General features: G+C 44.7%; 1 protein-coding gene across 1 annotated transcript in view; it reads left to right on the top strand.

Annotated features, from left to right (window-relative positions):
• Positions 1-13,020, top strand: part of LOC118385741 (short transient receptor potential channel 5-like) — an 82,170-nt gene that overhangs the window by 27,957 nt on the left and 41,193 nt on the right. The window contains exons 5-6 of the mRNA XM_052520727.1: positions 4,777-5,113; positions 5,368-5,507. Coding sequence (XP_052376687.1) covers positions 4,777-5,113; positions 5,368-5,507 — 477 coding nt within the window. The remainder of the gene's footprint in view (positions 1-4,776; positions 5,114-5,367; positions 5,508-13,020) is intronic.

Below are 13,020 nucleotides of genomic sequence, written 5' to 3'. Positions count from 1 at the left end.
GTGGGGTTTCAGGTGTCTCCTGAAGGTGGTGATTGACTCCGATGTCCTGGCGTCGTGAGGGAGTTTGTTCCACCATTGGGGGGCCAGAGCAGCGAACAGTTTTGACTGGGCTGAGCGGGAACTGTACTTCCTCAGTGGTAGTACAGGTTAGTAGCGAGGCTATATACAGGGGGTTCCAGTACCGAGTCAATGTGCGGGGATACAGGTTAGATGAGGAATTTGTACATGTACGTAGGGAGGAAGTGACTGCATAGATAATAAACAGCAAGTAGCAGCAGTGTAAAAACAAAGGGGGGAGGGGGGGGGGTCAATGTAAACAGTCTGGTGGCCATTTGATTAATTGTTCACTAGTCTTATGGCTTGGGAGTAGAAGCTGTTAACCAGAAGGAGACTAGGGTTCCAATCTGGGAACACCCCCCCACGTTCAGCTGGAAGGTGGCGCATGGAACGCAAAAATATTCCAAAAAATATTTAACCTCCACACATTAACAAGTCCAATGGCTCAAATGAAAGATAAACACCTTGTTTATCTACCCAGCAAGTCAGATTTCTAAAATGTTTTACGGCGAAAACATAGCACATATTTATGTCAAACCACCACCGAAGACACAGCTAATTTGCATAGCCAAGTTAAAAAATATGCAATCAACAAACGCAGGATTAAAAGAAAAATAATTTCACTAACCTTTTGAAATCTTCATCAGATGACAGTAATATAACATGTTACACAGTACATTTATGTTTTTTCAATAATATGCTATATATATCCATAAATCTCTGTTTACAATGATGCATCGTTCAAAAAATGCTACTCAAATGTCCTGAGAAATGACGATAGCTCCGGCAGATAACGTCAGCTAACAATGAATATACATCATAAACTTTGACTAAATATGCATGTTCTACATATATATAGGAAGATATACTTCTTCTGAATGCAATCGCTGTGTTACATTTATTTTTAACGTTACAGGTTTCGTTCACTAGGCTATACTATGAGTCGGCGCTCAAAAAGTAGCATTATGGCTCCTCTATCTTGGAGTCCACAGAAACCCAAATTTACCACATAAATATTCCCTTACCTTTGCTGTTCTTCCATCAGAAGACCTGGAAGGAATTCTACTTACCAAAAACAGCGTTTAGTTTTGCAGTCTGTGTCTTTCGGTTCTCAAACACGACACATTTCGGTTGAAATGCAGCCAAAAGTCAAGTGGATGCGCACCAAAACGTTGAAATTACATATTATATGTCGACTAAACTTGTCAAACTTAAGTTCATAATCAAGCTTTAACATGTTATAAAGGTGTACAGCAATTGTGAGGACGAACAGAAACACAGGCACCATTTAATCGATCTTGGAAAAAAGACAGGACCGGAGCAGAGCGCGCATGAGAGTAACCTGTTTTTGCGTGACCGAAAGGTTTCGGCCCGCCAAAACTCTCGTGAGCGCGATTCTCACAATGAGAAGCCCCATTGGAAGCAGACATCGCGCTGAAGACAAAGAGACTGTTCCCAGACCTGTAGGTGCTTGGGAAGGGTGGGGGCGATGACGTCAAAGTTGGGCCAACTTTTCTGATGACAAGAGAGAGTTTGGGAGAATGACTGCCCTGAGAGTTCTGCTTTACATACAGACATAATTTAAACGGTTTTAGAAGCTTTAGAGTGTTTTCTATTCAATAATATTTTTTATTTGCATATATTAGCAACTTTTGACAAAAAAAAAATCTGTTTACTATGGGCACGCAATTACTCCAGAGGGGGCAGTAAACAGCCCTATCCCCAACAGGTTTTAAGGAGTGTCGTGGAAATTTCCTTAATTACCAACTGATGAGAGAGCAAATCACACGAGTCAGAGTTATGCTTAATCTTCACCTTTAATAATAATTAAGCTTTTGCAATAGCATTTTGACTTTCAACATTTCAGTATCTCCAATGAAAAGTTGAGAGTGCCTTACACAATGGCAAATGGGATCCTTTATAGCAAAGATCCACCCCCTCCTAGACGACATGACAAAACACAGGTCTTAGGAACTTACACAGAGAGAAAAAACCTTACTTCAGAGAGAATATCCCCTAGTCAGACAGAGTGGGCTATAAATTATCGTTCAGTTTGGTCTCCTAAACAAAGCTCTTATCTCGTCCTTGGTACAAAATGGTATGGTACCAAGACAATTCTAAATAAAACCAATCAGAGGACAAACTCACGGAGAGTGACCCTATAGGTCAACAAAGAGGGAGCATAGAATGATTCCAGACACTGTCACCCTTCTTTCCCCGATGAGAAAAGTAGGGAGTCACTGCCACACCGAAAAGATATGATGACCCTTTGACCTCTCCCCTCTCCGTGGCCCATGCAACTTAGTCCTGACATAGAACAGATAACTGTCAATGGCCACCACTATAGTACAACAAAATACATTCTTATGAGAAATAACTCATAAGCATATCATGAAAATAACACATCTTATCTATGTTACTCAACTAATTCTGATAATTCCACAACAGGAGCCTCTTGGACCTAGCCTCGGCGCTCCGGTACCGCTTGCCGTTCAGCAGAGAGAACAGTCTATAATTTGGGTGACTGGTGTCTTTGACAATGTTCTTGGCTTTCCTCTGGGCTGTACGCACTACTCTCTGTAGCGCCTTACGGTCAAATGCCGAGCAGTTAGCATACCAGGCGGTGATGCAACCGGTCAGGATGCTCTCGTTGGTGCAGCTGTAGAACTTTTTGAGGATCTGGGGACCCATGTCAAATCTTTTTAGTTTCCTGAGGGAGAATAGGCTTTGTCGTGCCCTCTTCACAACTGTCTTGGTGTGTTTGGACCATTCTAGTTCGTTGGTGATGTGGACACCAAGGAACTTGAAACTCTCGACCCGCTCCACTACAGCCCCGTTGATGTTAATGGGGATCTGTTTTGGCCCGCCTTTTCCTATAGTCCACAATCAGCTTTTTTTGTCTTGCTCACATTGAGGGAGAGGTTGTTGTCCTGGCACCACACTGCCAGGTCTCTGACCTCCTCCATACAGTCTCATCATTGTTGGTGGTCAGGCCTAGTACTGTTGTGTCATCAGCAAACTTAATGATGGTGTTGGAGTCATGTTTGAACAGGGAGTACAGGAGGGGACTAAGCACACACCCCTGAGGGGCCCCAGTGTTGAGGATCAGCGTATTAGACATTTTGTTGCCTACCCTTACCACATGGGTGCGGCCCGTCAGGAAGTCCAGGATCCAGTTGCAGAGGGAGGTGATTAGTCCCAGGGTCCTTAGCTTAGTGATGAGCTTCGTGGGCACTATGGTGTTGAACGCTGAGCTGTAGTCAATGAACAGAATTCTCGCATAGGTGTTCCTTTTGTCCAGGTGGGAAAGGACAGTGTGGTAGGATTCAATCTTAATCCTGTATTGACGCTTTGCTTGTTGGATGGTTCGTCTGAGGGCATAGAGGGATTTCTTATAAGCGTCCGGATTAGTATCCCACTCCTTGAAAGTGGCAGCTCTAGCCTTTAGGTTGATGCGGATGTTGTCTGTAATCCATGGCTTCTGGTTGGGATATGTACGTACGGTCACTGTGGGTTAGACGTCATAGATGCACTTATTGATGAAGCCGATGACTGAGGTGTATACTCCTCAATGCCATTTGATGAATCCCGGAACATATTCCAGTCTGTGCTAGCAAAACAGTTCTGTAGCGTAGCATCCGCGTCATCTGACCACTTCCGTATAAAGCGAGTAACTGGTACTTCCTGCTTTCGTTTTTGCTTGTATGCAGGAATCAGGAAGCTTGAATTATGGTCAGATTCACCAAATTGAGGGCGGGGGAGAGCTTTCTATGCATCTCTGTGTGTGGAGTGAAGGTGGTCTAGAGTTTTTTTCCTCTGGTTGCACATGTGACATGCTGGTAGAAATGAGGTAAAACTGATTTAAGTTTGCCTGCATTAAAGTCCCCAGCCAATAGGAGCACCGCTCCTGGATGAGTATTTTGCTTATGGCCTAATACAGCTCGTTGAGAGCGGTCTTAGTGCCAGCATTGGTTTGTGGTGGTAAATAGACGGCTACGAATAATATAGATGAGAAGACTCTTCTTAGATAGTGTGGTCTACTGCTTATCATAAGGTACTCTACCTCAGACGAGCAATACCTAGAGACATCTTTATTATTAGACATCGCTCTCCAGCTGTTATTGACAAATAGACACACTCCCCCGCCCCTCGTCTTTCTAGACGTAGCTTCTCTGTCCTACCGGTACATGGAAAATCCCTCCAGCTCTATACTATCTGTATCATCGTTCAGCCACGGCTCTATGAAACATAAGATATTGCAGTTTTTAATGTCCCATTGATAGTATAATCTTGATTGTAGGTTATCCATTTTATTTCCCAATGATTGCACGTTGGCAGTGGGAGTTTACTCGCCTATGAATTCTCAGAAGGTAGCCCGACCTCCGCCCCCTTTTTTTCCTGTTCTGTGTCAAGGTCAGAGGTCATATGTGGTAGGTTAGCTCCAGGGACTAACACGGGGAAGTTAGTTTTACTGCAGGAAAGTTGCCGAGAGCCTGGGACTTTACGTAGTACACATCGCCTCTGTAGCACTACGTGGCAGAAGCATATTAAAGATATGTACGATCTCCACTCCGGCATGCTTCTATTGTATTAGATTTTAGGAATTTCTTGGTGGTTGGACGTACTATCACTCTGTACAACACTGGCTCAGTCTGATACTTTTGTTTTGATTTCCCTTATGGATCTTTTTCCTGTATCTGTCACTGTCTTCCTCTCCAGTTTGTGTCCCAGCCAAACTGCCAGCAGCTCCTGGCCACCCTGTGGTACGACGGTTTCCCTGGGTGGCGCAGACACCACTGGGCGGTCAAGCTGGTCACCTGCTTCACCATCGGCCTGCTCTTCCCCATCTTCTCCCTGGTCTACCTGCTGGCCCCTAGGAGTGCCCTGGGTCTCTTCATCAAGAAGCCCTTCATCAAGTTCATCTGCCACACAGCCTCCTACCTGACTTTTCTTTTCCTCCTCCTCCTGGCCTCCCAGCACATCGTGAGAACAGACCTGCACGTCCAGGGCCCGCCACCCACCGTGGTGGAGTGGATGATCCTTCCCTGGGTGCTGGGTGAGCAGAGGGATGGGGTGGGGGGCGAAAAGGTGACTGAGGAGAGCTAACTTTATCGTTAGATACCACTCTAACAGGTTCGAACTTGTAATTGAGTGGATATTGAAAAATTCCATGCTGATTTTTGCTGGAGTTAATCTGTTTCTGATTTGGACTAGTTATACGTTGACCCTGTAAAACTATAGTGACAGGTGCCATTAATTGCAGTGTGCAATATCACATGTCTTACTGACTGACACCTGTCTGCCATTCAGGCTTCATCTGGGCTGAGATAAAGGAGATGTGGGACGGCGGCTTCACTGAGTACGTCCATGACTGGTGGAACCTGATGGACTTTGCCATGAACTCTCTCTACTTGGCCACTATCTCACTAAAACTAGTTGCTTACTTCAAGGTACGTGTATTTTTTTCAAGATGAGTTGATGCTATTGGGAGGGTTAAGAAATTCCTGTTTATTTATTCTTGCCAACGTACACATTCCAACATAACCGTGGCCTTCTGACATGTAGCTAACAGTACTCTCTCTGCCTCTCTCTTGTCTCCACAACAGTACAACAGCTCTCTCTCTCTCTCTCTCTCTCTCTCTCTCTCTCTCTCTCTCTCTCTCTCTCTCTCTCTCTCTCCATCTCAACAGTACAACAGCTCTCTCTCTCTCTCTTGTCTCCACAACAGTACAACAGCTCTCTCTCATCTCCACAACAGTACAACAGCTCTCTCTCTCTCTCTCTCTCTCTCTCTCTCTCTCTCTCTCTCTCTCTCTCTCTCTCTCTCTCTCTCTCTCTCCTCCACAAAAGTACAACAGCTCTCAATTCAATTCAATTCAATTCAATTCAAGGGCTTTATTGGCATGGGAAACATGTGTTAACATTGCCAAAGCAAGTGAGGTAGTCAACATACAAAGTGAATATATAAAGTGAAAAACAACAAAAATGAACAGTAAACATTACACATACAGAAGTTTCAAAACAGTAAAGACATTACACATGTCATACTATATATATATATATATATATATATATATATATATATATATATATATATATATATATATATATATATATATACAATGTACAAATAGTTAAAGGACACAAGATAAAATCAATAAGCATAAATATGGGTTGTATTTACAATGGTGTTTGTTCTTCACTGGTTGCCCTTTTCTCGTGGCAACAGGTCACAAATCTTGCTGCTGTGATGGCACACTGTGGAATTTCACCCAGTAGATATGGGAGTTTTCAAAATTGGATTTGTTTTCGAATTCTTTGTGGATCTGTGTGATCTGGGGAAATATGTATCTCTAATATGGTACATTGGGCAGGAGGTTAGGAAGTGCAGCTCAGTTTCCACCTCACTGGGGCAGTGAGCACATAGCCTGTCTTCTCTTGAGAGCCATGTCTGCCTATGGCAGGTCACAAATCTTGCTCACTGAGTCTGTATAGTCAAAGCTTTCCTTAATTTTGGGTCAGTCACAGTGGTCAGGTATTCTGCCGCTGTGTACTCTCTGTGTAGTAGCATTCTAGTTTGGTTTTTTTGAGTTTTTCTAATGTGTTAAGTAATTATCTTTTTGTTTTCTCATGATTTGGTTGGGTCTAATTGTGCTGTTGCCCTGGGGCTCTGTAGGGTGTGTTTGTGTTTGTGAACAGAGCCCCAGGACCAGCTTGCTTAGGGGACTCTTCTCCAGGTTCATCTCTCTGTAGGTGATGGCTTTGTTATGGAAGGTTTGTGAATCGCTTCCTTTTAGGTGGTTGTAGAATTTAATGGCTCTTTTCTGGATTTTGATAATTAGTGGGTATCGGCCTAATTCTGCTCTGCATGCATTATTTGGTGTTTTACGTTGTACACGGAGGATATTTTTGCAGAATTCTGCGTGCAGAGTCTCAATTTGGTGTTTGTCCCATTTTGTGAAGTCTTGGTTGGTGAGCGGACCCCAGACCTCACAACCATAAAGGGCAATGGGCTCTATGACTGATTCAAGTATTTTTAGCCAAATCCTAATTGGTATGTTGAAATTTATGTTTCTTTTGATGGCATAGAATGCCCTTCTTGCCTTGTCTCTCAGATCGTTCACAGCTTTGTGGAAGTTACCTGTGGCGCTGATGTTTAGGCCAAGGTATGTATAGTTTTTGTGTGCTCTAGGGCAACAGTGTCTAGATGGAATTTGTATTTGTGGTCCTGGTGACTGGACCTTTTTGGAACACCATTATTTTGGTCTTACTGAGATTTACTGTCAAGGCCCAGGTCTGACAGAATCTGTGCATAAGATCTAGGTGCTGCTGTAGGCCCTCCTTGGTTGGTGACAGAAGCACCAGATCATCAGCAAACAGCAGACATTTGACTTCGGATTCTAGCAGGGGGAGGCCGGGTGCTGCAGACTTTTCTAGTGCCCGCGCCAATTCGTTGATATATATGTTGAAGAGGGTGGGGCTTAAGCTGCATCCCTGTCTAACCCCACGACCCTGTGTGAAGAAATGTGTGTGTTTTTTGCCAATTTTAACCGCACACTTGTTGTTTGTGTACATGGATTTTATAATGTCATATGTTTTACCCCCAACACCACTTTCCATCAGTTTGTATAGCAGATCCTCATGCCAGATTGAGTCGAAGGCTTTTTTGAAATCAACAAAGCATGAGAAGACTTTGCCTTTGTTTTGGTTTGTTTGGTTGTCAATTAGGGTGTGCAGGGTGAATACGTGGTCTGTTGTACGGTAATTTGGTAAAAAGCCAATTTGACATTTGCTCAGTGCATTGTTTTCTGTCACGTAGAGTAGGCCAGAAGGCTAAACTGGATAACCTAAATGTACGAGTCTGCTGTTAATAATAATGCAGAGGATTTTCCCAAGGTTACTGTTGACACATATTCCACGGTAGTTATTGGGGTCAAATTTGATCATTTCATTGAGGATACCATCGACACCACAGGCCTTTTTGGGTTGGAGGGTATTTATTTTGTCCTGTAACTCATTCAATGTAATTGGAGAATCCAGTGGGTTCTGGTAGTCTTTAATAGTTGATTCTAAGATCTGTATTTGATCATGTATATGTTTTTGCTCTTTATTCTTTGTTATAGAACCAAAAAGATTGGAGAAGTGGTTTACCCATACATCTCCATTTTGGATAGATAATTCTTCGTGTTGTTGTTTGTTTAGTGTTTTCCAATTTTCCCAGAAGTGGTTAGAGTCTATGGATTCTTCAATTGCATTGAGCTGATTTCTGACATGCTGTTCCTTCTTTTTCCGTAGTGTATTTCTGTATTGTTTTAGTGATTCACCATAGTGAAGGCGTAGACTCAGGTTTTCCGGGTCTCTATGTTTCTGATTGGACAGGTTTCTCAATTTCTTTCTTAGATTTTTGCATTCTTCATCAAACCATTTGTCATTATTGTTAATTTTCTTCGGTTTTCTATTTGAGATTTTTAGATTTGATAGGGAAGCTGAGAGGTCAAATATACTGTTAAGATTTTCTACTGCCAAGTTTACACCTTCACTATTACAGTGGAACGTTTTACCCAGGAAATTGTCTAAAAGGGATTGAATTTGTTGTTGCCTAATTGTTTTTGGTAGGTTTCAAACTGCATTCCTTCCATCTATAGCATTTCTTAATGTTACTCAGTTCCTTTGGCTTTGATGCCTCATGATTGAGTATTGCTCTGTTTAAGTAGACTGTGATTTTGCTGTGGTCTGATAGGGGTGTTAGTGGACTGACTGTGAACACTCTGAGAGACTCTGGGTTGAGGTCAGTGATAAAGTAGTCTACAGTACTACTGCCAAGAGATGAGCTATAGGTGTACCTACCATAGGAGTCCCCTCGAAGCCTACCGTTGACTATGTACATACCCAGCGTGCGACAGAGCTGCAGGAGTTGTGACCCGTTTTTGTTGGTTATGTTGTCATAGTTGTGCCTAGGGGGGCATATGTGGGAGGGGATGCTGTCACCTCAGGCAGATGTTTGTCCCCCTGTGTGCTGAGGTGTCAGGTTCTTGTCCGGTTCTGGCATTTAGGCAGACTAGTACATGTCCCCCTGGAAATGATTGCTGGATGGAGAAGCTGTCTTCATTAAAATATGGGGATTCTAGTGGGGGATATAGGTAGCACACAGGAGGACATTTTCTCTGTTAGGATAATTTCCTTTTGAATTTCTAGCCAAATGTAGAATCTTCCTGTTTTGATTAATTTAATGGAGTGAGTTAGGTCTGCTCTATACCAAATTACCATACCCCCTGAGTCCCTTCCCTGTTTCACACCTGGTAGTTTGGTGGATGGGACTACCAGCTCTCTGTAACCTAGAGGGCAACCAGTGGGTCCGTCTCCTCTATACCAGGTTTCTTGCAGGATGACAATGTCTGTATTACCGATTTCTTTGGTGAAGTCCGGGTTTCTGCTCTTTAGGCCAAAGGCAGATGACCTCAGGTCTTGGATATTCCAGGATAATATAGTGAAGGCTTTTTGTTCCATAGAGTGTCCAATGTTGTTGGTCGTGGTTTGGCGTCAGGCCAGTAAGTGTGAGCAGAGCCTGCTGAGCATCTGGTACATGCCATCTCTCTTGTCTCCACAACAGTACAACAGCTCTCTCTCTCGCTCTCTTGTCTCCACAACAGTACAGCAGCTCTCTCTCTCTCTCTCTCTCTCTCTCTCTCTCTCTCTCTCTCTCTCTCTCTCTCTCTCTCTCTCTCTCTCTCTCCGTCTCTCTCTCTCTCTCTTGTCTCCAGAACAGTACAGCAGCTCTCTCTCTCTGCCTCTCTCTTATCTCCACAACAGTACAACATCTCTCTCTCTCTCTCTCTCTCTCTCTCTCTCTTGTCTAAACAACAGTACAACATCTCTCTCTCTCTCTTGTCTCCACAACAGAACAGCAGCTCTCTCTCTCTCTTGTCTCCACAACAGTACAACAGCTTTCTCTCTCTTTCTCTTGTCCCCACAACAGTACAACAGCTCTCTCTCTCTCTCTCTCTTGTCTCCACAACAGGACAACAGCTCTCTCTCTCTCTCTCTCTCTCTCTCTCTCTCTCGCTCTCTTGTCTCCACAACAGTACAACAGCTCTCTCTCTCTCGCTCTCTTTTCTCCACAACAGTACAACAGCTTTCTCTCTCGTCCCAACAACAGTACAACAGCTCTCTCTCTCGCTCTCTTGTCTCCACAACAGTACAGCAGCTCTCTCTCTCTCTCTCTCTCTCTCTCTCTCTCTCTCTCTCTCTCTCTCTCTCTCTCTCTCTCTCTCTCTCTCTCCATCTCTCTCTCTCTCTTGTCTCCAGAACAGTACAACAGCTCTCTCTCTCTCTTGTCTCCAGAACAGTAAAGCAGCTCTCTCTCTCTTTCTCTTGTCCCCACAACAGTACAACAGCTCTCTCTCTCTCTCTCTCTCTTGTCTCACAACAGGACAACAGCTCTCTCTCTCTCTCTCTCCCTCTTGTCTCCACAACAGTACAACAGCTCTCTCTTTCTCTTGTCTCACAACAGAACAGCATCTCTCTCTCTCTCTCTCTCTCTCTCTCTCTCTCTCTCTCGCTCTCTCTGTCTCTCTCTCTCATCCCCACAACAGTACAACAGCTCTCTCTCTCGCTCTCTTGTCTCACAACAGTACAGCAGCTCTCTCCCTCTATCTCGCCCCCACAAGCTCTCTCTCTCTCTCTCTCTCTCTCTCTCTCTCTCTCTCTCTCTCTCTCTCTCTCTCTCTCTCTTCGTCTCTCTCTTGTCTCCAGAACAGTACAGCAGCTCTCTCTCTCTCTCTCTCTCTCTCTCTCTCTCTCTCTCTCTCTCTCTGTCTCTCTCTCTCCCTCTTGTCTCCACAACAGTACAACAGCTCTCTCTTTCTCTTGTCTCACAACAGAACAGCATCTCTCTCTCTCTCTCTCTCTCTCTCTCTCTTTCTATCTATATATCTATCTCTCTATCTCTCTCTCTCTCTCTCTCTCTCTCTCTCTCTCTCTCTCTCTCTCTCTCTCTCTCTCTCTCTCTCTCTCTCTCTCTCTCTTGTCTCCAGAAAAGTACAGGCAGCTCTCTCTCTCCTCTTGTCTCCACAACAGTACATCAGCTCTCTCTCTCTCTTTTCTCCACAACAGAACAGCAGCTCTCTCTCTCTCTTGTCTCCACAACAGTACAACAGCTTTCTCTCTCGTCCCCACAACAGTACAACAGCTCTCTCTCTCGCTCTCTTGTCTCACAACAGGACAACAGCTCTCTCTCTCTCTCTCTCTCTCTCTCTCTCTCTCTCTCTCTCTCGCTCTCTTGTCTCACAACAGTACAACAGCTTTCTCTCTCTTTCTCTTGTCCCCACAACAGTACAACAGCTCTCTCTCTCTCTCTCTCTTGTCTCCACAACAGGACAACAGCTCTCTCTCTCTCTCTCTCTCTCTCTCTCTCTCTCTCTCTCTCGCTCTCTTGTCTCACAACAGTACAACAGCTCTCTCTCTCTCGCTCTCTTTTCTCACAACAGTACAACAGCTTTCTCTCTCGTCCCAACAACAGTACAACAGCTCTCTCTCTCGCTCTCTTGTCTCACAACAGTACAGCAGCTCTCTCTCTCTCTCTCTCTCTCTCTCTCTCTCTCTCTCTCTCTCTCTCTCTCTCTCTCTCTCTCTCTCTCTCCGTCTCTCTCTCTCTCTTGTCTCCAGAACAGTACAACAGCTCTCTCTCTCTCTTGTCTCCAGAACAGTAAAGCAGCTCTCTCTCTCTTTCTCTTGTCCCCACAACAGTACAACAGCTCTCTCTCTCTCTCTCTCTCTCTCTTGTCTCCACAACAGGACAACAGCTCTCTCTCTCTCTCTCTCCCTCTTGTCTCCACAACAGTACAACAGCTCTCTCTTTCTCTTGTCTCACAACAGAACAGCATCTCTCTCTCTCTCTCTCTCTCTCTCTCTCTCTCTCTCTCTCTCTCTCTCTCTCTCTCTCGCTCTCTCTGTCTCTCTCTCATCCCCACAACAGTACAACAGCTCTCTCTCTCGCTCTCTTGTCTCACAACAGTACAGCAGCTCTCTCCCTCTATCTCGCCCCCACAAGCTCTCTCTCTCTCTCTCTCTCTCTCTCTCTCTCTCTCTCTCTCTCTCTCTCTCTCTCTCTCTCTCTCTCTCTCTCTCTCTTCGTCTCTCTCTTGTCTCCAGAACAGTACAGCAGCTCTCTCTCTCTCTCTCTCTCTCTCTCTATCTCTCTGTCTATCTCTCTCTCTCCCTCTTGTCTCCACAACAATTAACAGCTCTCTCTTTCTCTTGTCTCACAACAGAACAGCATCTCTCTCTCTCCTCTCTCTCTCTCTTTCTATCTCTCTCTCTCTCTCTCTCTCTCTCTCTCTCTCTCTCTCTCTCTCTCTCTCTCTCTCTCTCTCTCTCTCTCTCTCTCTCTCTCTCTCTCTCTCTCTCTCTCTCTCTCTCTCTCTCTTGTCTCCAGAAAAGTACAGACAGCTCTCTCTCTCCCTCTTGTCTCCACAACAGTACATCAGCTCTCTCTCTCTCTTTTCTCACAACAGAACAGCAGCTCTCTCTCTCTCTTGTCTCCACAACAGTACAACAGCTTTCTCTCTCGTCCCCACAACAGTACAGCTCTCTCTCTCGCTCTCTTGTCTCACACAACAGTACAGCAGCTCTCTCTCTCTCTCTCTCTCTCTCTCTCTCTCTCTCTCTCTCTCTCTCTCTCTCTCTCTCTCTCTTGTCTCACAACAGTACAACAGCTTTCTCTCTCGTCCCCACAACAGTACAACAGCTCTCTCTCTCGCTCTCTTGTCTCCACAACAGTACAGCAGCTCTCTCTCTCTCTCTCTCTCTCTCTCTCTCTCTCTCTCTCTCTCTCTCTCTCTCTCTCTCTCTCTCTCTCTTGTCTCCAGAAAAGTACAGGCAGCTCTCTCTCTCCCTCTTGTCTCCACAACAGTACAACAGCTTTCTCTCTCGTCCCCACAACAGTACAACAGCTCTCTCTCTCTT

This window comes from Oncorhynchus keta, chromosome 6 (assembly GCF_023373465.1).
Source record: "Oncorhynchus keta strain PuntledgeMale-10-30-2019 chromosome 6, Oket_V2, whole genome shotgun sequence".
NCBI classification, from domain to species: Eukaryota; Metazoa; Chordata; class Actinopteri; order Salmoniformes; family Salmonidae; genus Oncorhynchus; species Oncorhynchus keta.
The sequence above is the reverse complement of the archived record's forward strand: the minus strand, read 5'-3'. Positions and strand labels throughout refer to the sequence as shown.